The sequence below is a fragment of the Arachis hypogaea genome, chromosome 5, assembly GCF_003086295.3.
Source record: "Arachis hypogaea cultivar Tifrunner chromosome 5, arahy.Tifrunner.gnm2.J5K5, whole genome shotgun sequence".
NCBI classification, from domain to species: Eukaryota; Viridiplantae; Streptophyta; class Magnoliopsida; order Fabales; family Fabaceae; genus Arachis; species Arachis hypogaea.
This window is the reverse complement of record NC_092040.1, coordinates 113,215,113-113,242,881: the sequence shown is the minus strand read 5'-3', so window position 1 is coordinate 113,242,881 and position 27,769 is coordinate 113,215,113. Positions and strand designations below refer to the sequence as shown.

The window sequence follows — 27,769 nt, the reverse complement described above, 5'->3', positions numbered from 1 at the left end:
TTAGTCTCCAAGTTGGTTGATCCTTTTTTATTTTCCCGTTTAATTTGGTATAATTTTCGCAGAGCAAATATTAAGATCATTTATGTAGTATATTTTTCTAGTCAAGAAATAGAAGTGCCCATAGAAGATGATGGGATAAAATTATGTATATATAAAGAACAAAAATTTAACTCTTAAATACTAAATAGAAATCGGAGTCCTCGCAAAATTATTCGTTGTGTAAATTTGCCACAACAAAAACTTTTTTGGTACTACGGTTGATTTTGTCGGACGAATTAATCCTGAGTATAACTAAAGTAGTTAATATTTTGAATATATTGGTAAATTGTTTGCCAAATTGTTAATATTCCATTTTCATTGATAATTTTGTTGACAACATAATCTTCTATTAAGCATTTCATTCAATTTAACGGTTATTTTTGGATTTAATTTTGTACAAAAATCAATTGATTATATTTAGAAGTACTTTAAAAAATAACAGAAACAGAAAATAAGTAGTTTTTCTATGTTTCCTGAGACTGAGAAGTAAAAGTACAAAGAAATTGTTAACCAAAGTGAAAAACAAAAACAATGCGCATGTCAAAATTTGGCCTTTGGTTTAACTCCTTTATTTTCACATATAAGTGGAATGAACTGCACATGTTGAACACGGAAGGCAACATGTTGAGTTGCAACCCATTATTTCTCAACTAAAATTCCTACAAGTCTCACTTATACAATCATGGATTCACATGAATATGTTGTGATCTTTGGAAGGCATTTTTATCTGCAGCTGGTAAACCATCTCTGATGAAGCATTGGAAAAAGAAAAACCAAAGAAAACTACAACCTTGCCCAATAAGTAACTCTATGCTTGGAAAACTTTGGAGATGCAAAGAAGGGAAGGGTCAGGTCTTGATGAACTTTTGAGTGAGTTTCTCAACTCCTTCTCTACAATCACCAGCAACTCGCTTTGCACCTTCTTTGACAGCATATCCAAATTCGACGGCACCTTGCTGCAGCTCGTGAGCGGACTTACCTGCCTTTGATATGGTGGCTTCTCCTAACTCTTCAGCCTGTTTTCGAGTTTTGCATGCCCATTCCCTCAAGTTTGATATGAATATAGAAATCACGTTAATGATCTTATCAATTGTTTCTCTAGATTTTCCTCTGACATCTGCTGCCATTTTTTTGAGCTTGTCCAATAAGCTACCGGCCCTGTTGACTGTTCCTTGAACGGAGAACTGTTCTCCGGCGTTGAGCCATGTAACTCCAGGAGATGCTTCCTCACGAAGATCATTGTCGACCACCACTTTGATTCCATGCCTCTCCCAACGGTCTCTAGCCTCCTCTAAAGCTTTTGCTTGTTCTCTAACTCAGTTTCGCCTCATCCTCTGCCCAAGCCCTGAGTTCAAGATTTACATACATTTAAAACCAAATATTCAACTTGTAATAAGCTTAGAAAAATGGATTTATGACGGGCAGAAAAAGATTATCCAAATTTGAAGAATCTACCTGGCCATGGACAAGGCTTTTCTTTCAACCTCTAGCTCATACTGTAAACGGGCAATCTCTTTGTTTTCGACTTCAGCTTCCTCTCGAAGCTTGTTGATCCTCTCTTTTTCATAAGCTATTTCAACTTTGTTATTCATAAGGCTTTGTAATTGATCCTCAACCTCGCGCCTTAACCTTGAAAAGACCTCCATTTCTGATTCAATAGCAGCACGTTCCTTCAGCAGAGCAATATTTTCGTTTTCTCTCTCGGCTCTTAGCCTTTCCAACTCTAGTTTTGCCTCCTCGGCCATTTTTTCAACATTGTTGATCTTTTCCCTCTCTATTAAAAGCTCCTGCTCAAAATTTGCATTGATATCCCTCTCAACCTGAGCTACCAAAGCACTATGTGCAGCAACAGCGTTTTCAGCCATAGACTCTGCTTCAATGCGTGCAAGCTCTTCACTGACTACGTCAGAAGCATCTCCGGTAGCAAGGGCAACAGCCGCTTGGGCATTGGTTACTGGTTTCTCTGGCTGAAACAATCGTGTATAACCTTGAGTACCCCCACCCCACCCCCCAAAAATGAAAAACGAATGAAAATTGGAAACCAAAAGTAAATAAGAAACAACTAAGAGGGGGAAAAGGAGTAACAAGTAGGCAAAATCAAATCAAATTTAATTTGAAATACGACATACCAAATGCAAGAGCTATAATACCCTGTTCACCAGCAGAGAGGTCAGCTACTAGTGCAGGACAAGCATTAGGGTGTATCTTTTCAGTGTCGATAAACCCGGAAAGTTTGTACAGTGTCTGCACATCAATCATTCAGTTTGATGAACGCAAACAGATCAGTTCAATGTAACTTGAATCAAGAGTATAGTTGAGCATATCAAAATAACAAGTTAAGCAACCTTTCTGTCAGCTTCAGGAAGCTGTCTCTTCTCCAGGGCCATTTTCCAACTTACAAGATCTTGGCGTGATAAAGGGCTGTAGAAATGAATGTAGGAGAGAAGGGAGATCATCATTATATCCAATGCTATAGAAAATTCCACATTCAGACAGAGGGCAATAAATAAGATGAATATTGCAAGTCTTAAAAGAAAAAATATATTTTGGAGTATCGCATTAACTCTGATTTTGGAATGGAAATGCATTACCAAAGACAGATAGGTAGCCATAAATGCATACCTTTCAGGAGAGAAGTAAAATGGGCCACCGTCTTCATCTGCAGACAACTGTATATCATGTCTCGAAAGCTTGCTTTCAATAAGTCCAGCTTCTGCCAAACCTGTGACATCAATATTGTTTAGACATGATACTCTTGTACAAATAGGTGAGTTGTTAAATATATGTATTAAAGTGTCCTATTCTAACCTTGAATAGAAGAAAAATCAGGGTCTTCAGGGGTGATATCATCAAATGCAAGCTCAGTAACATTGTCTATGTACATGGCAGGATACACTTTCGAAATTGTATTCCTAACAAAACCAGAAAGGCACATAGAAAGCCATATATTACATGCCTGATGAACAGTTAGCTTTGTTTACATCTCACTATTATTATGAGAAAGAAAGTGAGAAAAATAATGAGGAAGAGGAAGATGAAGACGAAGAGAAGATAAACCACTACCTTGATAGAGCACTGCTAGCAGTCACCAACCACCGAGCATATTCACGACGTGTGCATAAGTGACTAGGTTGAACATCAGGCTCAATAACCTGAGGATGTAACATTTTTCAAATGAACAAAAGATATCTTTCTGAAGTCACCAAATATCTAAACTAAATCAGGGATATAATTTTTGGGGGAACAATCGGTGTTATTTTATGAACAAACTGATTTCATGAGTATCTTTCAGTAGTTCTTTAACTCTATGAATCTTCTTTGCAAACATAATGCTTGACCTATTGTCCCTTGAATGAAAGAAAGCGTAAAGCTAAATGAAATCTTCAATTTCAGTTGTTTTCTAATTTCTTCGACAGTACCAGCAAATCTTCAATAGTAAGAGTATGATTTAGGACACATTGTAGAGAGCCAATAAAGCTCAAGCTTAGGTCAGTAAGTTAGTGCTAAATTTGGGGATTTTGGATAATTATGTATCTTTTGCACTTAAGTTCTGTACGCAATTCTATCTCTGCCTTGATAAAATTCAATAAAATAAAAAAATCTATGGTTGTTTTGACCATATATGTATCAGTGTGCGTAATTATTTTGAATAACTTTCAAAATAAGCAATGACCAAAAGTTCTAAATAAAGAAAATAGAATTGAAGGCAGAAAATACTTAAGTCACCTTGCAGAAAGTGAGTTTTAACAAATAACTACCTTTAAAACTTGCAATGCAGCTAGTGCTTGCCCCTGAACCTGATCAACAGCTGCAGGAACCAAAACCTTTCCTGGAAGCATTTGTGAAGCTGCAGAAACCACTGTTGGAGCAGGAATACCTGGAGCAGAGAAAAGGGATCTAGCACGGACTTCATCGTTATCATTTCTACGCACATCATTTCCAGGAATGCCCTTCTCTTCCAAGGATGACTTATTTCCATCAGCTGAGTCTTGTGTTTTTTTCAGATCGATGTTTTCTTTTGCTGAAGTTGATAGAGCATTCTCTTGATCATCACGAGGAGAAAACTCAGGAACTGAAACAATGCTATTTGACTCAGGATTGACTGTAACACTTACAGTTTCAGTCTCATTATCAGCAACAGATTTATTCGAAATAGAAGAACCTCTACTGCCACTTGGGTTGGTTATTTCATCCTGCTGCTCAGTATTAAGATGAAGCCACTTAGCATCATCATCAAGTGTGTTTCCTGGTTCAACATTGAATTGGTTCTCCTTAACTTCAATAATGGTTTCAGCTGAATCTACAACAGGTTTGCTATCTATAGATTCATAAGTATTAATAGCAGCAAAAGTACTTTCAGATTCAGAAAAGTTAAGTGGTGTTGCATTTTCAGTGGGAATATCTAGCTTGTCATCATAAGATGACTCTTGCTCTAAATCTTCTAGAACAGATATAGGCTTAGTGGCATCATCAGCATCAATACCATCGGAGGTGTTTCTAGTATTCTCTACCAATTGCGATCCTATATCCAAATCATCAACAGTACTATAGTCATTGAGAGTATTATCAGACTCGAGAGATGGGTAATCCCTAGATATATCAACCTGACCTTCTGTGTTACCGTTTCCCTGTTCCACCTTGATGCTAGCATTAACTTGTTCGGAATTACGGTCATCTGAAGATAAAAGTGTCTCCTGGTGTGCAGTGAGGGGCTTCATTTGTTGCTCTGGTCCTGTATCCAGCCACACACATTCCATCAAGTAACTTCACTCAAATGCAGAAAAATCCTATTTACACCTAACACAACTTCATTGTTACCACACAAGATAGAAAATAAACAATTACTTACTTGAACCGACTCGTTTGTTAAGAGATAATGCAGCGAAGGTAAGCCCTGTAAGAAGAAGGACCCCAGCCACTCCCACTCCCACAACTCCTGAAAGCAAGCTACTTCAAAAGTGTTAGTAAGTAGTGTGGCATTGATAACACCAACAAGTACAATAGAATAGTTTTTCACCAACTCCAATCCTGACATCCTGTATCTCAATTCTCAGATTTTTAGATTCCCAACCATATTTGTTAAGGCCTAACATCATGCAATCGAATCGAATAAACCAACCGAAATCAATACCAGCCCCGAATCAAAGGTCCTCCATGCATCAAAGATCAAACTTTCCTCAGCAAATAACTACCATAATTGTAATAACAAATAACTTGCTATGATAGAAGAAGATTATACACACAATTGAGCTACTCCAAGTTATTTCTTTTGTTCTGTCTAAATCACCAATATCCAGATTTCACTACAACGAACTAATCTAGCTAGAGATAAACAATTAAGTTAAATTAACACTGCTTAATTCATTTTGAAAGCATTTTTGTACTCACCTCCAAATGATTCCTTCTTATCGGGCTGGTCCGCGGCATCAGAGTCGGACCAACCGGAAAAGCCGTCGCCTTTGGGGTCGGAGCCGGTCCACGAGGCCTTGTCAGAACCATTTCCAGTCTCGGCGACACAGAAAAGGCGAAGACGAGGGTTGAAATTGAGGGTTCGGAAACGAAGAGTGAAGGGGAATCTCCTGCAATTGGCGGCATTGAAGGCCAATCGAAGCTGGAGTGAGCTCGGAGAAGAGCTCGTTGCAGTCACCATAGCCATCATCAAACGAAAAAACCGTGATTGAAGAGAGAGAAAGAGAGAATATAATAGAATGGTATAATTTAAAGGGTAGTTAGTAGAAGAAGTAGCAGAATTCGTTGGTATTAAAGAGGGGAAGGAATGTTATTGTTCTCTTCTTTCTTTCTTCCTTCGTTTGTGGTCTGGGGCTTCTAGTCGTAACACACTACTCCTGGGTTGGTTGGTGTAGCGTTGAAAATCTCAAAATATATGTTGCTATCTTCTAATTTATTTATTTATTTTTTGAGAATCTGATTGTGCCAAATGCCAATATCAATTGGCAAAGAATGAGTTTTTGTAAATAAAAATATTTACTAGGGTTTATCAATAAAAATAACTTTTTTAACATTTTCACTATCGATTATCTATTACATGATTTACTCTCTTGGTTCTTTATTAACTCTCTCTCTCTCTCTCTCTCTCTCTCTCTCAAGTTTAAACCCCATGAGGTTGCAGTGTTTGGGGTCGTAGCTCAAGGTAGCAGCAGAAAGCGCATAGCGTAGCAGAAAAGATGGGAACTTCGGTGCAGGTAACGCCACTGTGTGGAGTGTACAACGAGAACCCTCTCTCCTATTTGGTCTCCATCGATGGCTTCAACTTCCTCGTCGACTGTGGCTGGAATGACCATTTTGACCCTTCCCTCCTTCATCCCCTCTCCAAGTAACTCCCTCTCATTCACTCACTCGCTATTTTTCATCTAAATATCTTTCATGTCATTAATTTATGATGCTATTTTCAGCTCTCCTAGTTGTTGATTAGTACTGGCATACTGAATTTATTGTTAATGGGAATTGGGAAATGCAATGTTCATGGTGACAATGGCATTGGTGTTTGAGCATGCTTGTGTTTTTGTTATATTGGATTCATCATTAAGGTTGTGTTGTGGCTGGCAATGTAATGTAATGTAGGGTAGCACCAACTATTGATGCTGTGTTGCTTTCACATCCGGATACCCTTCACCTTGGTGCCCTCCCATATGCCATGAAGCAGCTCGGACTTGCTGCTCCGGTATTTTCAACTGAGCCTGTCTATAGATTGGGCCTTCTCACCATGTATGACCAGTTCCTCTCAAGAAAGGTGAAATTTCATCTAGGTTAATAGGGTTTTAGGGTATTCTTTTTTATTTGTAGGATTTTGGATTGGACCTCTTTTGTTTTATGTTAGAGCTTTATTTTTCAGTAAGCAGCATTCGAAAATGTGCATGTTATAACCAAATAGTTAGATTCAGATGTATCTCATTTTTTTTTTTTTTGCAGCAAGTATCAGAGTTTGATCTGTTCACACTTGATGATATTGATTCTGCATTCCAAAGTGTAACAAAGCTAACATACTCTCAAAATCATCATTTCTCAGGTTACCTTCTTATGCTCTCCTTTTCTCCTTTCTCACTACTTCCTTTTCTAATTGTCTGTATGCGTAAACACTATAAGTTAGTTTCTGAACCCCCTAATCTTATGCAACGGCAACACCAATGACCATAACGAAATTCCCTGTCTATGGTAAAATTTCTTTGAAGTCCATCTGAAAATCCAAAATTTACATGTTGCATAACTTAAACAACTGCTAGGCAAGGGAGAGGGAATTGTGATTGCACCTCACGTTGCTGGACATTTGTTGGGAGGCACTATATGGAAAATTACAAAGGATGGTGAGGATGTGATATATGCTGTTGATTTTAATCATCGGAGGGAAAGGTAAAAAATATTTTAGCTTTCAATGTTATATTTCACCTCATATTTATATAGCAAGAAGAAAGGTACTTATCAATCTAATTTTTATTAGGCATTTGAATGGAACTGTTCTAGGTTCTTTTGTGAGACCAGCTGTTCTAATAACAGATGCTTACAATGCTTTGAACAATCAGCCTTACAGACGTCAAAAGGATAAAGAATTTGGTGGTATGTGACTTTATCTCTTATCTATTAAGAGCAAACAAATATGTTTGTTTGTGACATGAATTATACATTTATGGATTCATGTGCATTGGTTATTCTTATCGTATATCTGCTTGATTTTTAGATATCTTAAAGAAGACTCTAAGGGCAGGTGGCAATGTATTACTTCCTATTGACACTGCTGGACGGGTGTTGGAACTTATTTTGATTTTAGAATCGGTCAGTGCAGATATTGTGCTTTTACAGTTTCACTCTCCTTTTTCATTTTTATTCCTGAATTTATGTGTCAGTTGACACTAGTTATTTCTGATTGCAGTACTGGGCTGACGAAAACTTGACCTATCCTATATACTTTCTGACTTATGTTGCATCCAGCACAATAGATTATGTGAAGAGTTTCCTTGAGTGGATGAGTGATTCCATAGCAAAGTCCTTTGAACAAACTCGTGAGAATATATTTCTTCTCAAGTAAGCAGTCTCTTAAGTTTGGAGTAATATTTGTATTCGCTCCTTTTTTGTTCCTCTGAGATGTTTTGTGTGTGGTTATTTAATATTGTTTTTCTTGTGTCTTGTACTTGCAGGTATATCACACTTCTGATTAACAAGGCCGAGCTTGACAATGCTCCAGATGGTCCAAAGGTAGGTTGAATTTGAATGCTTGCTTTTAATCACATCAACCTCCTTACTGACTCTGATGTGTCTTCCATAGGTTGTCCTGGCATCCATGGCCAGCTTGGAAACTGGTTTTTCTCATGATATATTTGTTGAGTGGGCCAGCGACGTGAAAAATCTTGTGCTTTTTACTGAAAGAGGCCAGGTATCTATTTAGATTATAGATTTTGTTCCCCTTTTGGGCCTTTTCTATCATGTTTTAGTGTTAGATTTGAAACAAAATAAGGTATAGCAGGGTTTACCTATTTCACATCTGAGGCATCTAGTGCAAGTGATTATATAAAGAATTTAGTTGTATGTGGCAGCAAATTGAAATAGTGTTGTTATTATACCAAGCGATTTTCTCAGCAGCAATGTTCTCTTGACACAAATTTTTAGCCCCACACACATATAAGTATCGTGTGAATTTTAGCATGTTAGATATTTTCTTAGCCCTGTAGAATATACTTCCAATTTGATTTTTGAAGAATTCTAGAGGTTTTTTTTTCGTTGATTTCTTTGTTATTGTGGTGCAATGAGAATGGCAAAAGGATCATTGATCATGTAAACTTACTTTTATCTATAATTCATATTCTTAAGCACTTACAATTGGTTTCTGCCATTGCATGTTTTGGGTCAATCCTTATGTGTTGGATACATAGTATGCAACACTAGCTCGTATGCTTCAGGCTGATCCACCTCCAAAAGCCGTCAAAGTCACTGTGTCAAAGCGGGTTCCTTTAGTTGGGGACGAACTAATTGCCTATGAAGAAGAGCAAAATAGAATAAAGAAAGAAGAAGCTTTAAAAGCTAGTCTTATGAAAGAAGAAGAATTGAAAGCATCTCAGGGGCCTGATAATAATGTTAGTGATCCAATGGTTGTTGATGCTAGCAATGATCATCTATCAGCTGAAGGTAAGGAGTCTTACAAATGGTTTTGGAGCTATTTTTTTAAGTGTTTTTTTTTTCCCCACGCAAGTAGAAGATATGGCATAAACCTGGTGCTATTTTGCGGTTTTTCGGTTAAATGTTTTGGATTAGATTAGATATTTATCTAGCTCATGTTTCTGTAAGCATAACCATTCTGCTTTGACTATTTCATATTCATCAGTAGTATGTTTGAAATTTTCTAAAACTGTAGAAATGCATTTGTTTGTCTTCAATTGGTTTTGAGCCTTAGGATACCTTGCATTTAAATGTTAAATTAGAAGAACAATGACATTTTACCTTATCCTACAAAATAACCATTTCAATAAATTAGACAAACTGAATCAAATTGTCAGATTCAACACCTTTCAAATATTTATTATTTTATGAACTTTTAACGTGAGCATGCCCCCAATTAACTTAAATAAATATGAGGTATATATATTTCTCAGTTATTTTGCGTCTCCTGAAAAGTTTTGTTATGCATTTCTTGAGAGTTTCTTGCACAAGGATTTTATGTTGTGTTAACTTTTACCCTTTTCTTTTTTTTTTTTTTTCTTTTTGGTCATGGACCTTTTCTTTTTCAAATGTCTAAAATCTTACCATAAGTAATTTGAACTGCACTTCCAGCTGCTGGTCCACGAGGTGGAGGATACAGGGACATATTAATAGATGGGTTTGTTCCACCTTCAACAAGCATTGCCCCAATGTTTCCTTGTTATGAGAATACATCAGAGTGGGATGATTTCGGTGAAGTCATAAATCCAGATGATTATGTAATAAAGGATGAAGACATGGATCAGGGAGCAATGCATGTAAGTCTCATAGCATATACCCCTCATTTCTTCTAAATTCTAAAATAATTGTTACAACCTGATATTACGAATGAAAATTTTTCTTGTATATGCAACCATATATTATAAGACATACTTGTTGTTTATAGCTTTTCCTATTTTCTTTCAGGCAGGAGGTGATATAAATGGAAAACTAGATGAAGGTGCTGCAAGTTTGATACTTGATACAAAGCCATCAAAAGTCATATCTGATGAAAGGACTGTAAGCAGCAATATATTTTTTTGTTTCTGCTTCTTATAAATTGAAAATTTATATACATGCATTTGAATTTTAACTGTTGTGCTGAGAATCAATTGACTGGATGAACTAAGTTGAATCTCTTTACTCTTTTTTTCATGTTTGCACGTTCAATGTCATTGAACTTATTACTTCCACAGATGTACAAAGCTTTCTAAGATGCTGCTAATTCTGTTTTTCAGACAGTCATCCAATAGCTCAATTTAATTTTTCTTCAGCACGCTTTTCAGGTGTAAATTTATCTCAAAGGCCATCTTTTATGAATATTAAATCTGCCAAATTACATTGCTTTTATTCAGGTACAAGTCAGATGTTCATTGGTGTATATGGACTTCGAAGGCCGGTCAGATGGAAGATCCATTAAAAATATTCTTTCCCATGTGGCTCCCCTAAAGCTTGTAAGATTCTCTTCGGTGCTTTGACGCATAATTACTTACTTCATAATTACATAAGAACGAGCTTTGAGTACTTAATTACTTAATTCATCATTAGATAAGAACTTGCTTCAAATACATAACAATTACTGCCCCTAAAGGTAGTAAGACTCTCTTGGCTTTCTCATTTTTTGTCATAAATGATGACTAGTCTTAATTCTCTTGGAAGGTTTTGGTGCATGGATCAGCTGAAGCTACAGAACATCTGAAGCAGCATTGCCTGAAGCATGTTTGTCCTCACGTCTATGCTCCACAAATTGAAGAGACAATTGATGTTACCTCTGATTTATGTGCTTACAAGGTATAATAACTTCTAATTTTGGGATGTTTTCTGGATCAGATTTCAAGGTGTAAAAAATTAATCATGTCATGTTTGTTCATGGTATATAGGTTCAACTATCTGAGAAGTTGATGAGTAATGTACTCTTCAAAAAGGTAAATAGTAGACATTTTTGAAACTGTTATAATTCATATATATGTTTGTTGCCAAGCATTTTCCTGCATGATTGGGAATTCGTTGTCTTGAATAATGAATATAAGTTCAACTGCAGCTGGGAGAATATGAAATAGCTTGGGTTGATGCTGAAGTTGAGAAAACAGAAAATGAAATGCTTGCACTAGTCCCTGTCTCTTCACAAGTTCCTCCCCATAAATCTGTTCTTGTTGGTGATTTGAAATTGGCAGATTTCAAGCAGTTCCTCTCAAGCAAGGGTGTTCAGGTGATTCTTCAGTTCCCTCGTGAAAAACTGATCATGTTTAAAATGTTAGTTGCAACATATTTTCCAACCCAAATTTGAGTGAAAAGAATTGGTGGGATTTGCTTCATAAAAATGTGTATCATGACATGAAAACCATTTACAGGTGGAATTTTCTGGTGGGGCTTTGCGATGTGGAGAATATGTAACTCTCCGAAAGGTTGGCGATACAACTCAGAAGGCAAGTGCTTCTCCTGAACATTTGTCAATTTTGCACCCTTTTATTAGTAAATTGATCATTTCGAAACGCCGGTACGAATGACGCTGATAAATTCCTAAATCAAGGTTCTGATCTTTCTTATTTTATTTTTTTTATGTAAATAGGGCGGAAGTTCTGGTACTCAGCAAATTGTTATTGAAGGTCCTTTGTGCGAGGATTATTATAAAATTCGTGAATATCTTTATTCACAATTTTATCTGCTTTAGATTTGGCTGGACGCCAATGATGAAGTTCTTTTCTTCTCTCCTTCTCTGCCCCTTGATGTCCTATATACAACGTCGGAGTGATTGAGATTCTGATGAAAAGAGAGAATACAAAGTTGCTGCAGGTCTCCCTAAAAGGCAAAACAAGAATGGAGATCCAAGAAACAGGGTGATGACTGTTGCAAAGTAGGTTCCTTTGTGTTTCCACTTGAGCAAGATTCATAGGGGCTCACTTACATTCCATGTTGTTAAAATCATACTGATTCATCTTTGAATCTCTTTGTACCTTGAATTTACTAACCATCTAGGAGCATATGTTGCGATGGTTTCACACTTGACTGAATATTGAAGCTTTTTGAGTTCATCTGCCCTTTTTATAGTTTTAGAAATGAAGATGTAATTTGTTCAGCTTACATAGATTCCATCCATTTTCAGATCCTTTAAAGGTATAACAAAACGTGTAGGGATTATCTTAATTTGATTCTCACTGTTCTTTTTAATAGCTATGTCACATTGTTTTTAAGAGATAAGAATATATGTAAATCATTTTTAGTGTAATTAGAACAGACTTGCAGAAAACTAGTAGTTGATATTTAGTGAGTACATACATTTTTGAATCACATAATCTTGAAGAACTGGAAAATGTCATGCTATGCAATTTGAACTGATCAGAAACCACAATCCTTTAAAAAATTTTGGGGGAAAAAACTATCCTTGCATAAGTACAACAATCTAAATAATTGAGTACAAACTTAGGAACTATATATACAAGCCTATTTATCCTCAGTTCCCAGAGCTCTCACAAGAGCTTCCAAGAATGGAAACCGTGTCATGCACCACAAGCCTTATCATGTTGCTTCCTGATGAAGTTAAAACATCCATGCACTCCTGAAGATCTGCATCACATGATATCAAAACCCATTCATTATCATCGTCCAGATACTTTATATCAAATGCTCCAATTTCTAGTTTCAATCTCTTTGAAATTTCTTCCTGCAGTTCAACAATGCCACAGTTCAAAGACACCCTAAACCTTATGATATCTTCTTTATATGTTGCCTTAATCGTCACACTCTTCGTCTCTTTCTTAGGTGCAAAAGGTATCATAGTGTTGTTGCTATTAAGGGTAGTATCCATCATGCATTGCTTGGGAGCCAAGTCATGACATGGTGGATTAACCCCACAAGCTTCTAAAGCTTGATCCTCCAAAGGGCATAAATTTCTCAAGTCTTTAGAACTACCAACACCCTCAAGTAGCATTCTGCCAAATGGTTCTTGAGGTTCTGTCCTCTCGACGTTAAGCGCAGTATATGCATTTGCATAATTCAGTGCATTAGTTGGCTGCATTGTTGACTCTGCCGAAACTCTTAACGGAACAGATTTCTCTTTATTGAATGGTCTGAATATATTTGCAGGTGAAATTTCATTTGGGGGACTACCATGACATGAATCGTGAGAATGGGGATTTGCACTATCCTCACTTGAACCACTAAGATTTCTAAACTTCTCTGGATCTTTAGTGCCAACTTCTTGAGTAGACCAACCTTCTTCATGGATCACCTTCTCAGGACTCTGTTCCCCTTCAAGCAACTGATCTTGCATCCTCACCTGTCGGTTTGTCTCTGATACTCTCGAAGTATCCAAATCATTTTCATTCATCTGAGTCTTGGATGGCTGGATGCTCAACGAGGCATTCCGGTTGAACATTTTTGAAGTACAAGGCTCGGTAAAGGAACCGGCAGCAATGGGAAGTGGATCTTTATTTACAGAATTCAAAGCAAATGCTCCTTCTGCACCTCGGACTGATTCAATGACACACTTGAGCTTCGACAAGGAACGGTTAACCTTATTGATCTTTCTTGACGGCCAACGAGATATTCCATGCTGCCTACAGATACGCTTCATAGTCGTCGGGCAAACTGTACAAACAAGACCAAGAATAACACATTCGAGCTCAGAGAAAATAAGACAAGAAACATTGCTTGTAACTAAATCAAAGTATGAACATACCACCAAGGCTCTTTGCAGCATCCTTCAGACTTCCACTAAAGTAACGTTGCAAAACTTCAAGACTAATCATTTTCTCGGCTTTTCCACGTTTTCTTTCAGAGGGTTTCTTCTTGATTTTAGCATCTAAGGAAGTCATCGGATTCATGCTTCCACCTGCATTATCACCAAGATTCCCTCCATCATTTATATCTTCCAACCATGCCGGCATTTGCTGTTCTAGCGGACCTTGTGGCACTCCATCATCCTTATTTAGCGAGGCGTTGAGCGTAGGTGGTGGTGATTTAGCAGATTGAGCAACTGGAACAGATTCAAGGCTCAAATGAATTCTTTCATTTATTGGTTCTACAACTTCAATTGTACAACCCTCCTCGAGTTCCACACCGGCAGCAACCTTAAGACTCTGGAAATTCTGCTTCATTGTTGCCAATATAGATCCCAACAAATCCTTTTGTTCATAAAAGTTTGTGACGCTAGGTGGCAGAAAAAACTCCAACACATAATCATCACTTCCGGTATGAGAACTTTGTAAACAGATTGCGAAACAGCTGGTTAACCCAAACATGAGAGCATAATGAACTAGAGGATAATCAGTTTTGCAGAATTGAGTTATGTTTCCACAGAAGCTCATGTTATGGGATAAAAATGCCCTGCCAGCAACACCTTGACCTTGTTGTAAGTGATGCTCGGCGCAAGCATCGTGGAAACCCCATGTATGAGCATCAATGACATAGAATGCTACATCGGAGGCAGACATGCAAACTCGCCCCATGCAGTGGCCATCAAAACTAGAACAGCTTTTCTTAAGACCGCCGCCATTTGCCAAAACACTCCGATGCCTACAGGGAACCCATGTTTGTGCAAGAGGTAAATTATGAGTTTCACATACCACTGTCAATATCTCCAAAATCTCTGCTAACGCATTCTGGCGACCTTCGTTGCAAATCTAGTGTAAAAGAATTACCAAACTATGAGAAGATAGAGGAAATATTCCTTCATCAAATCCTAAACACTGAAAATACTAAGAATCAAGACAGAAGCCAAATAGTCCATAATATGCAATCACCTGAGCAAATGGATGTTCCAGAATTTCTGAACTCCTCAAATTCACTGCCTGCAAGGAAACTGACAGCAGGTAACTCAGGAATCTTAAAATTGTGTGTAATAATACATTGCCAAATCAATCTTGATGGATATATGAATTACATCCTCTGTCCAATAATAATGATCACATTAACAAATCTGATACAGCACAAAGTGTATCAGACACATTAAATTTGGATGTACCAATTTTGTCAATGTAATTATTGGACAGAAGGAATACATAGTAGCCGTCACATGATATTCGCCAAAGACGGGAAAGGTGATGCACATCTTAAAATAAATAGCAGAGTTGAAAAGAAACACCAACCTCAAGGGCTTTGCAGACTTTATCAACCTCAGGAGCATAATTCACCTTCTCTGAAGTCATTATCAGCTCCAATACACCAACACATGACTGCCCTGGTGATTCAAACACAGGCAAAGCTAACGTTCCGCGGACATTGTAATGTTGTGCATGGTTTCTCCGAGAGTACTCTCTACTTGTATAATACTGAACATTGGGAGTCCATTCTGGCAATTTCTGCTGAAAAACTCGACCTGGAAGTCCCAAGATTTCATCATTCTCCCCATCAACAGGAAACATATACATCAGGGAAACTGTTCTGTACTGATGTAGTCCATTACTATGTGGATCAAGAACAAATGGTTGACCTGAAGTTGTGAGTGCATAGCGGTTGCCATTCCTCACAGGTGCCCAAACCTGAGCCAGAAAATTCTGTTCAGTCAACTGTTTGAAGTGGCGAAGTGCTTGTGTCATTCTTTCCTTAATTAGACAATAACCATCTGGAATTTTAATAGGTGGAAGAGGCACAAAGTGGGGTGACACTATTTTTTTGTTGTCATCATTTTCAACCGGATTTTCAGTTTCAATTGCTGTATTTGTATTTGTATTATCACCTGAAAGCAGTAGCTTCAGTTAGAAGAACTGCAGGTGACAGCAAAAACACAAAAAAGGCTACAAAATGGTAATAACATGTTTGAGTGAATCCCACATCTTATAATATCAAGAGCTTACTTCAAGAACAAGAAATTCACTTTTTACATACACATGCTATAGTAAAAATTCCAAAAATCAAGAATTCTAGGGAGAGAAAAAAAAAAGCTTTGCTGTAAGTATGACATAGCTTGAAAGTTAAGGAATTGAAAGATGTAAAGACAACAATCATGGGAAGCCATGAAGTTTAGCTATTGAAAGTATCAAATTGAAAAGAGAGAAATAAAAAGGTATTTCAGCATTAAACCCAGATAGCAGATATATGTAGCAAAGCTTAATTAAGGTTTTCTTTTTTTCTTTTTTATTAAACAAAAATAATACTACCTCAATATACATATATTCTAAGGTATGAAATATACAACTAAAATTCCAAATAACAGAAATTTATAGTGAAATATATAATTCAAGACCCTCTTAAATTTCCCAATCAATTAAAGCAAGTTTAGTGAGAGGTGTTCAAGTTACAGTCAACCATGAATCAAGCAAGTACAAAAATTTGAACCATTGAATAAAACTCACAAAACCAAAAAATAACATGAAACAAGAGATGAATCCATGGCCTCAGAGAAAGCTGAACCTGCAACAACCCTGACATGCCTGTGATCATCTTCAACATCAGAAAAAGCCCAGAGAGGAGAAAAAGGTTGTTCAGAGGAGGTTGTTATGATGAAAGGAGACATGGGGTTGGAAGCAGAAGGGGTGTGATCCATGGGCCATGATGAACTTTCAAGGTATATATCAAAATCCATGGGAAAACCATGTTCTTCTTGTGGCTTTGACTTGGAAGGAAGTTCAGATTTTTCTTCACAGGAGTCTGGCATTCTCAAAGAAGAGAAAAGGGATTGTTTTGAAGGAGAATTTGGAGTTGCAGAGTGATAAAGATTAGAACTTTGTGATTATGGTGAAGAGAGAGAGAGAGAAGGGGTGGGAACAGCGAAGTACAGAGAAATATGGCTATGTGAAAACTTCAGAAGAAGACAGAGAAATTGGAATATGTATCAAAGAGTTTTTTTTTTTTTTCACCATTGCTATGCCATTTGTTTGCATTCATGGTAGAAAAAAAATATTTTTTATAATTACTTACAAATAATTATCTAAATAAAACAGATGTGATTTAACTATTGTAAAAAATTTTACATTGTTAATGCCTTAATTTCATGATTAAATGATTATTTGTACTATTTTTTCTTTTATCTTTTTTTTTAAATTCAATGAATATTTCATATAATAATATTAAAGTGAAATCGACTTTATGTGACGTTGATATCTCAGAACTGTTAGATAGTTTAACTGATTTGACTAATTTTCATTTAACGACTCTTAGATATCAACTTCACATAAAGTTAACTATACATGAGTTTCCACCTAATATTAATTAGATGTGTGAATGGTATTATCTAACTCTATGCTATTTTAATAATAAAGTAATATAACTAACTCATTCATTAACATTAAAGTATATAGAGAGAGTTGAATTTTAATATCCTAATAGTCATTTACAAAATTATTCAACTATAAAATATTATTTAATAATAAATAAAAAATTAATTATTTTTACTAATATATATGTGTGTACTTTATTTATAATAATAGTGCATTAAAATTAAATTGGATATATTCTTAGTTTAAGATTTTAGTACTGGAGTCAAGTACATAGTAGAACTGTCAAAATTAATTTTTGGAATTTAATCGAACTGAATATTAATAAAAAAATTCTAGAATTTTCTTGAAATTTTAGAGAGAAAAAAAAAATAGTAATAACAACAAGAGTCAAAGAGAATTCCATTGTTGCCACAAATTGCTGCCAAAGAGTTTGGTCCTCAGTACTTGTCTTTTATGTGCCAATAAACAAAGGGACTTGTCTTTTTCTCTTTATTATTTTCATTATTTACAAATTACAATGACCAAAGTGGCAATTTTTCATTATTATATAATTGTTTTCTTTTTCATGCTATAATAATTAGACGATCATGGTTCTAAAAGCCACTGCTATGAGTTATATGTGAGATGTGACAAGGAGAAACTTATGCAAGATATTACTGAATAGACACTGAAATAAAGAAAATGACATTATTGTATCATGTTGTTGTATAATTTGGGAGTGAAAAAAAAATTAGATAGTGTCTAGTATTTGATCTTATATTTATTATTTTCTCTTTTTTATTAATTTCTGATCCCATTTATAAAATTAAAGGTGAAAAATCACACTTTATTCTCTCTAATAAAAAAAATAGAGAGAATCCATTTTCATATAACTTAGTAGAAGTTATTTCTAAGTCTTGTGTATAAAGTAAGAATTTATTTTGATATATGTTATTAGCATAAATAATGAGTTAAGGCTTAGAGTGATTTTTGATATTGGTGTCATACACTAAATCGTTTTTGAAATTTTAATTACACTAATTATATTTCAGACACAGTACAAACTAATACGTGACTGATACAACCGTCTATGTTAGCATATCACGTGTTATTGATCAATATATTATCATACTATTATACATAATCAAACTATAAAGTAACACGTATTACTAATAGTTTACGTCATCAAACCATATTATTACACCATTAATAAAAAATGGGTCAAAAATTAACATAATATCTTTTTATTACTCTCAATAATATAATTGATGCAATTAAAATCTCAATGATAATTTTAATACCAGAACTATTTTAGAGCTTAACTCCATAAATAATGTCTTTTATTCAAATATCTAATCATAATATATATACTATCATTACTTTAATAAAGATTCTTTGTTGCTCTTATTATATTGAAGATAATATTTCAAAATTCTCAAATATAAATAGCATGCATTTTAGATTAGATGTTATTGGTGTAAAGTAACACACTTTACGACTAATAATATGTTAAAAGTAGTCTCGACCATAAAAACAAAGGCAACTACTCAAATGAAGATGCTAAAAACATCTTTTTATGAAGATTCTTGTGTTAAAAGTGTACTTTGTTTGTTTAGCCACACTTTAAAAAAAATAACACTTTTGTAACACATCAAAATCAAACCATACATTTCATCATCTAATGGTAAAAAAGAAGCATCTTCATATAAAGACAATAATAAAATCTTCATGGTAGTATCCACCAAAAACAAATGCCTTTTCATTCCCTTTAATTTGGCTAGGAGATAGATGTATATTGTAGATCTTCATTATAAGAATATAATCTGCTACAATATTATTTATAAATCATAAATCATTTTCAATAGAAGAATATGTGTATAATGACACAAATTCAACCCTAAGACCTTTGGAAAAAGATTCTTGAATCTTGCCACTAATTAGTAGATTATTATTCCCTTGTTACTGGCAACCATATTTTCTCATCATTTCTTTTCCAACTATGTTTTTTTTTATTTAATTTTTGACTTGTGAGACTCGAGCTAGGAAATTCCACACATTCATTCTCTCATATTTTTTTTAGTCTGTGTCATCTGAGAAGAAATTTTTTTTCCATATAATTCAATTAGAAAGCCGATTCTTTCAGTTAATATAAGTCAATTTTTTCCTTAAATAGATCACTTGAAATTTTAATAAAATTTTAATTTTAAATTCTTAAAACAAAGTGTGAGTTAAAAAAATTTATGATAAAAAATTTACTAATATTAATTAATTAAAAATTAATTCTCTATACTTATTCCTTTCTAAAATCTAAAGTGTATAGCATATTATAATATTAAATAATTAGATATTAAGCATTCAAACTCATTTATAAATTTTCATCTTAATTTTATCCCTAAGCAAAAAACAAGAATGATTATTGGTAAGGAATGAAACTTTTTCTTCTAAGGAATCTCACTGTTATAAAGGAGTGGTTATGCACTATGCACCTTGTAAAATTTTAAGCTTGAATTGGAGTATAAATAAAGTATAAACCATTGTATATATGGACCTTAGGGTAAAGCACAAAAATAGGTACTCCACTACTGCTTTAGTGGATAACTATTCCTCACTTGCCATATATGAATAGTTTGTGGATTTTGAATTTTCAAGGCTTAGATTATATTCTGGAATATATCTATGATCAATCATCAATTTGGCTGGCCCTCATAAAATTTCAACTTTTCTCACTTTTATTATTGGCCCTCTTGGTAAAAGTGGTACCATTCTTAATAATCCATTAATTATTTGGTTTACCTTTTTTCTTTAGTTTACCCTTAAGTGGAATCCATTTAGTTATCTCTCTTCATTTAATTTCCACTACTTAATTATTACACCTTAATAATGTTCAATACAATTATTAATTAGTGGTTAATGATAATTTCATAATTGTTGTAGCAATGAAAAATTTTGACAATATATGAATAATGGATTGATTATTTAACTCAATAAAGTAAAAAATAAAAAACATTTTATAAATTATTTTAAATTCAAAAATACATTCAATTATTTCAAAAATAATCATTCAAACTCTAAATTACAAAAAGTTTTTACCTCTTAAGTCACTCTTCCTTCTCAGCCGGCAGCCACCCTTGTAACCTCCTCCCCGGTCACTGTCAGAGATCGTCATCAAACAATCATCCACGTAATTATTAAAATAATCATTTGATTACCTATTGAAATGAACATTCAACATTTGTTAATTGTATATATTTAAACTGAATCTAACAAAATAATCATCCAATTAAGAATTAAAATAACAATTTACATACCCAGTGAATTGAAATAATCATCCAGTGCATTTGTGGAGTGGAGAGAGTCAACGGCAACTAGATTGTGAATGAGAACAGAATTAAATCAGAGATGTTAAAAGTAGAAAGAAAAGAGAGTTAAAGATTCTGTATCTTCATTGATTGTGCATATGTGGATATATAGCAACTAAAACCATGGACCAACAATGTTTTTGCCATGCCATTAATTCTATATCTTCATTGATTGTGGATATGTGGATATATAGTACCGAAATAACGTGCATCTTGAACGGCGTGATGGGAGACGACAGCCTGCGGTAGGGCTTGCACGGCTGGTGACGGGTGGGCAGCGATAACGAGGACACACGGGCTGTTGCGACGCGATCTTTCGTTGTTACGGCGCGCAAGCAGAAAGCAGAGAGGCTGGACGGCGTCGGCTGGTGTTCTGGGCGGCAGCAGTTGATGTTCTGGCGGCGACAAACCGGAGTGATGAGAAGATAATCAAGAGAAAAAAAACTCTGCATAACAAAAATACACATGAAGAGAGGAGATTACTCTATACATAACTACACAATTGCAAATCCTTATTTTTTTAAAATTCAAACTACGAAAGTATTTAAAATTAATTAAATTAATTATCATCTGATTTTAATTTTTTTAATGTTATTATTTACATTGTTCACTAAATTTATTCGCTTCTTATATATATATATATTTTGTGGTAATAATTTTGGAGTTAGATTCTCTACAAACAGACAAATACAACCAAAAGTTGGCAGCAATGAAAAAATATACATAAGATTTTAATACAATGACAAATTAAATTAAAATACAAAGAATAAGTTTAAGAAAGTATGTGATATATATATATATATATATATATATATATATATATATAGGTCAATGAGATACATACTGAATCAAACAATATTTAATGAATCCAAATATAGTTTGTTTTCAAAAGAGGAACAGAAGTAAGAAGAAGAGAGAGAGATGTATGTTTAATTTATTATTAAGATATACAAATGTTAATTGTTAGTTGGATAATCATTCACAAAAAAAAAAAAAAACATTTGTTATGTGTTAATGGGTATCATTAGTAGTGACGTTAATCATCTATATGATACAAATCTGTCGCAATTAAGCAATTTAATTAATTAATTATTCTTAATTATATTCTTAAATAAGCAATTGCGTGCTCTTCTCAGCAAAAGCACTTAGCTAGACAATGATGGGTTTGAGAGTTTCAAATGAAAAGGTACACCAGTTAATTAATTAGCTACCAAATAAAAAAAATGATAAAGCAATTTCTAAATAGAAAGTCAAGTTCAAATAGATATATACTAATAGTGAATTGGCCGAATGATAATACATTTATTATCTTTCAGTAATTTTGAATTCGAATTTATTTTGAGAATAAAAGATAAAATATAAACTATAAAAAATACTTAAAAAGATTTAATTATTGACAAAAATAATTTTAATAAATATAAATAATAAAAAATTATAAAATATAGTATTAATTGACAACAAAAATTAGGAGTAAAATTATATTGTAAAAAAAAAATTTTTAATTTTAATTTTTTATATATAAATTTCGTTTAACTTTTTTTAAAATTTTATTTTAATTTTATTTTATTGTATAAATATTTTTTATCTCTTTTAATATTTTATCTAACTTCGTTTCAATTCAGATATAAATAGACAAGTGCACTGCAAATATGATTAGATACCGAGTATCATGAATATTCTAAAAAATTCGTATCCCAGTATACGATTTTGACATTAATTAATTTAACTTAATTAGTAGTTTCATGCATGGGGCCAACCCCATATATTTTTTCTTTCCACAAAGAGAACATAAAAGAGGCAGTGATATCATTGTGTAAGCTGAGAAGGACAAGCAATATTCAAATGCAAATGGCACCCCTGTAATGATAATAATGTACATTATTATCATTAAAAATAGTTATTTGTCATTCAAAAAATCACGTAATGGAACCAAAAGGAACTAATTAGGGTTAATTCGTGTCAACCCTAGTTTACCGTACACTTGTGGCGCTAATATGTGTTGAACTTTCGAGAAGTTTGATCTTATTATTTAACGGTTAAGAATGTTTTATTTTTTCTTCTTCTTAAAAAATACAGAAATGAAATTCTCCAACATAATAAGAAAAGGAAATAAAATTATAATATATATATATATATTAATATAATTATGCTTGAGGAGGGTTTGATTCATAAACTTTTAACACTTTACATACTGTCCAATCCATAAATTAATAATATAACTAACTATGTTTAGGTACGTATTAAAATATACATGAATTAAGTATTTTTTTTTCGTTCTTATCGTCTTAAATTAAAATTAAAATCGTTTTTAATATTTCTTTATTAATATTATCATTAATGTTAAAAATTGTTTTAAAATCATCTTTTTTTAATTTTTAAACTGAATTGCCATGATAAAAAAATTAAAAAGTCTCTCTTCTTTTTCACTCTCTTTCCACTCTTTTTTGCCCTAACTCACCCACACAAAGAAAACGAAAAAAAGAAGGAGAATAAAAACACGAGGGAGAGAAGAAGAGAAGGCGGGGGACGATAATACTAGCGTAGGTGGAGTCGTTGCTGTCGTTGAGCTAGTCGAGAAGGAGAGTGGTAGATGAGACAGAAAAGATCGAATTATAGAGAAATTTCGAAGAGAAAGAGTTCATAGAAAGGAGAGCTCACTGGCAGAAGTGTAGCGCTAGCCTTCGTTCAGCTTTTTCGCAGTGTTGCGCCTCCTGTTTTCTTTCTCGTCGTGCCGTACCGTGCCTCTTAGTTCTGCCTCCTCGTAGCTCTTCTTCCTTGCAGCGTTACGCTTCCATTCTGCCTCTTGCAGTGTTGCGCCTCCATTCTGCCTTCTTGTCGTGCTGCGCCTATTTTTTACCTTCATTCTATTCTTCCCCTCTTTCGTTGAAGTTTTGGTTTATTTGAAAAAATAGGATTAAGGAGGAAAGAAAAGGGTTGGAAGTAGTGGATGAATAGTAGTAATTTAGGATAATGAACTAGTAATAGAAAGAAAGAAAGTGTGTGATAGTTATAGTGGCAATGATGATGGCGATAAAAGGAAGAAAGGGGAGAGAAAAAGAGAGCATGTGCATAGCGATAGTGTTGATGATGTAAAGGTTAGTGATAAGAGTGGGAACATAAGTGTTTTTTATTATTTTTGTTTAAAGATAAAATTATCCAAAAACTATCATTTATGGATAAAAGAACGATTTTATAATATTTTGTAACGTTGAAATTAATTTTAATAGAAAAAATTAAAAATAATTTTGATTTTGATCCAAAATTTTAGAAACAAAAAAAATACTTAACCCTTAAGATATTAATGTACATAAGTTGTATCCAAATGAAGAATATTTTATATTAATATTACTAGAGAACTATGTTCATAAACACTCACAAAGAAAAAAAAATAGAAGAAAAGAAAAAAATTGAAAAAGAAAAGCAGGGAAAAGAAATGTATAAAATTAAGTGAAAATTTTACTATTCTCTCCTGCGAGATGTTAAAATAATACTCCTCTTCCTTTCTATTTTATAAATGTACATTTCGTTTCCTTCTAACTTTTAAAAAACCTCTTCTTTAATCTTTTTAAATTTTTTGTGTTAATTAATATTAATTTTATCCATTTTTAATAAAAAATAAATTATTTTTTGAAAAAATATCCATTAGTAAAATTTTTATTTTTTATCATTAAATTTTGCTTACTAAAATATCTTTTAATAAATTATTTTTTATTAATTATATTGTATTTTTACCGAAATACTTTTAATAAAATTAATAATTAAATTATTTTTTCTAAGATACCTATCTTTCAATAATTTTTTAATTATTAAATTATGATTTGACTAAAATTTTTGTTAACAATTATTTTTATATTTTATTATTAATTTTTTTATATCAATATATATTATTTTAACATTAAATAAAAAAATCTTACCACTGTTAATATGTATAACAATTAATATATTGATATTGAAAAATAATCTTACTAAAATTTTTTATTTAGTGTTAAAATAATATATATATAGATATGGAAAAATTAATAGTAAAATATAAAAAATTATTAACAAAAATTTTGGTAAAATTATAATTTAATAATTAAAAAATTATTAAAGAATATTTTAAAAAAATAATATAATTATTAATTTTTTTAAAATACAATTTAATCAATAAAAGAATAATTTATTAAAGGATGTTTTACTAAGAAAAAGTTAATGATAAAAAATAAAATTTTGTTAATTGGTATTTTTTTAAAAATAATTTTTTTTAAAAAAAATAGATAAAGTTAACATTAGTTAACACAAAAAGTTTAAAATGAATTAAAGAAGAGGTTTTTTAAGAGTTAAAAAAAAAGAAAATGTACATTTATAAAATAGAGAGGAGATAAATGTCATTTTAATATCTCTTATGAAAAGGAGGTGGAATTTTCTCAAAAATTAAAAGAGGTGTTAGTTGATAGTGTATGTTTACATATTTTATTCTACTGTGTTTACAATCAATGCATAATTTATGTACCAATTGGCATTATATTTGTTTTTAAATATGTCAGATTGATGTTTGATATTTTCGGACTATATATTCTAGTAAACCACCAACCTATAATCATCATACTATAAATAGTACAACAAGAATAGAAAAATATGTTGAGAAAAAAATGATGATAAAACACACATTACAAGAAATATATAACGATATTTATTTAAATAAAGATGTTAAAAATATTTTTTTATAAAAATTTTTGTATTAAAAGTGTATTTGTTTGTTTAGTCATACTTTAAAAAAAAACTTTTATATCACATTAAAATCAAACCATATAATTTATGATCTAATGATAAAAAAAAAAGTATCTTTATATAAAAATAATTGTAAAATTTTTATGGTAGTATCTACCATATATAACATCTCCTCGCAAATTTGTCGGGAAAATCGCCACTAAACCAACATATAACAGCTATTTTTAAAGTTATTTCTAAAAAGATGACACTATTTAGTAGGATGAAATCAGTCAAATCATTTCATGAACCAACTCAAATTCGACTTGTTAATAGTTTAATAAATTGACTTCGTGAGCTGGTGAGTCGAATTTGAGTTTAAAATTAAATTCATAAATTAAATAAGTCAAATTTAAATCTGGATAAACTCAATTCATTAGCTCATGAACGGACTCAATTATATATATATATATATATGTATGTATTTAATTTATATTTTTAATGTAAAATATAAATAAAAAATTTATAATTAATAGATAAATAATATATAAAATTAATCTTTTTAAATATTTTTTAATATATATAAATTATAATTTATTGATATAAAATTATAAATTATATTTTTATTATTTGAACAAATTTATAAATTTTTAATAAATTAAATTTAAATTTAAAAAATAGACTCAATTATTAATAAATTAAATAATAAACTAATTCAATTTTTGTGAGTCGACACTTCCAACCCTACTATCTGTCGGTATTATTACAGTGAAATTAGAGTATGCATATGAACCATATCCATGTGTACCCTGGTTTTAACTTACCTTCATGCATGCAATTATAAAACCTATATTCCTCATGATGTATATATGGGCAATGAACATTTTATATGTATAGTTTTATTTCTAGATAATCTATAAGCACAAGAGACATCAACATGAATTACTATATGTTACCCATATTTGATTGGTTGACACATGACTCACGTTATATTGAATTATGTAATGATTGATTCATGTTAGTATTTTTTAGAGGTCTAATTAAATCATTAAATTTTCAAAAGTCAAATTAATTGTTTAATTGAGATTATATTATATATTAACTCGATATTTAATCTACACACCCTTCATGATTCAGCAATTTGCATTCTATTGATATTTCATGTATAACTTTCTATGTATGTTCATTCTTTAATTTATTTATTTTCTAAAATAATTCACTTTAGTTTAATAATCTCTAATGGAGTTAGACGCACAAAAAAAATAGTAGTGACTTAATTACTAGAGGTATTTATGGATCGGATGCGATATGAATATCCGCGGTAGTTATCTAAATCATATCCAAAAATTATGGATATCATCATCCGATCCACAATGCCATCGGATCGGATCGGATCTCCACACTATATAAAATCGGATTGCGGATTTTATGTAAATATCCGTATATCTGCGGATCCACAAAAATAAATAAATAAATAAGTAAATATTCTTTTTATGTTATATTTTCAATTAATAATTATCATATATGTTGTAATATTTTATTTTTATTATTTAAGAAAAATATGTTTAAAAATATTTTAAGAGTAAATATATTTAAAAAAGTAGAAAAAAAATTTATCGATATTTTTTTAATAAAAATAAGATTTTAAAAATATTTTTATGTTTTGCGGATCCGATTAGATCCAAACTTAAAAATTACGGAAATTGGATTCGATAAGATGATTTTTAGTGCGGGTCGGATCAAATCGAAATTTTTGTCATATCCAATCCAATTTAATTTGAATTCACTCCTATTAATTACAAAATATGGTATGGTATATAGACTCAATAAAAAATATAAAAATCTAATAAAAAATTTAATAAAATTATAAAAATTAATAAAATAATTAAAAAAAACTCTAACAGAGTTTAGATTTCGGCAGTCTCTCACTGACTTTGTTATTCTTACAAAAAATAGTGCTAAAAGTGATTCTTTCTGTGTTGAATTTTTAGAAAATAAATTAATCCATGCGTGATTTTTTGGAAATGATGTTAACCTAACTTCATAGTAAATAAATGAGGATTTGGAAAAACAATAGGGGTGGCTGCAGACTTATATATGGACTAAGCTACGGTTCATTTTGCTTGTTATTTTTTATTTTTTTATTTTGGAGTCTCAGATTATTTTGCTTTTGTTTATAATTTTTTGTATGTTCAGGTAACTTAAAAAAAAAAAAGTAAAATCATAAGTTTGGCTGTCACTTTGGTGCAAGTAATAGAAGTGACATTTGAGATATCTGGTTTGCTTATTGATTTTGATTACATGTTGTCATGTTGACTTCTAAACCTAATTAATTTTGTAATAATTTCTCTTGAGAATGAGTAT

At 32.3% G+C, this 27,769-nt stretch overlaps 2 protein-coding genes and 1 pseudogene across 5 annotated transcripts; 1 reads left to right on the top strand and 2 right to left on the bottom strand.

Moving 5' to 3' along the window:
* Positions 1-577: 577 nt before the first annotated feature.
* On the bottom strand, positions 578-5,771 carry LOC112802875 (uncharacterized; annotated as a pseudogene).
* A 377-nt stretch (positions 5,772-6,148) lies between these two features.
* Positions 6,149-12,366, top strand: LOC112802876 (cleavage and polyadenylation specificity factor subunit 2). The gene is made up of 18 exons (XM_025846256.3): positions 6,149-6,373; positions 6,622-6,790; positions 6,970-7,066; positions 7,281-7,407; positions 7,496-7,611; positions 7,733-7,827; positions 7,925-8,076; positions 8,190-8,247; positions 8,318-8,425; positions 8,922-9,174; positions 9,817-10,001; positions 10,150-10,242; positions 10,578-10,676; positions 10,882-11,013; positions 11,103-11,147; positions 11,264-11,431; positions 11,574-11,648; positions 11,792-12,366. Exons 1-18 carry the CDS (start codon positions 6,225-6,227, stop codon positions 11,891-11,893), a joined length of 2,223 nt encoding a protein of 740 aa, XP_025702041.1. The 5' UTR covers positions 6,149-6,224; the 3' UTR covers positions 11,894-12,366.
* Positions 12,367-12,555: 189 nt separating this feature from the next.
* On the bottom strand, positions 12,556-17,016 carry LOC112802874 (protein NLP6). Of its 4 annotated transcripts, none has more exons than XM_025846252.3 (5): positions 16,573-17,016; positions 15,309-15,898; positions 14,964-15,011; positions 13,901-14,843; positions 12,556-13,809 (listed from the first exon to the last, which is right to left on the bottom strand). In XM_025846252.3, exons 1-5 carry the CDS (start codon positions 16,814-16,816, stop codon positions 12,674-12,676), a joined length of 2,961 nt encoding a protein of 986 aa, XP_025702037.1. In that variant the 5' UTR covers positions 16,817-17,016; the 3' UTR covers positions 12,556-12,673. The 4 variants fall into 4 exon arrangements, with proteins under 4 accessions (XP_025702037.1, XP_025702038.2, XP_025702039.1 ...); XM_025846253.3 differs by having other exon boundaries at positions 16,515-16,964; XM_025846254.3 differs by having other exon boundaries at positions 15,309-15,701; positions 16,573-16,964.
* Between the last annotated feature and the right edge of the window lie 10,753 nt (positions 17,017-27,769).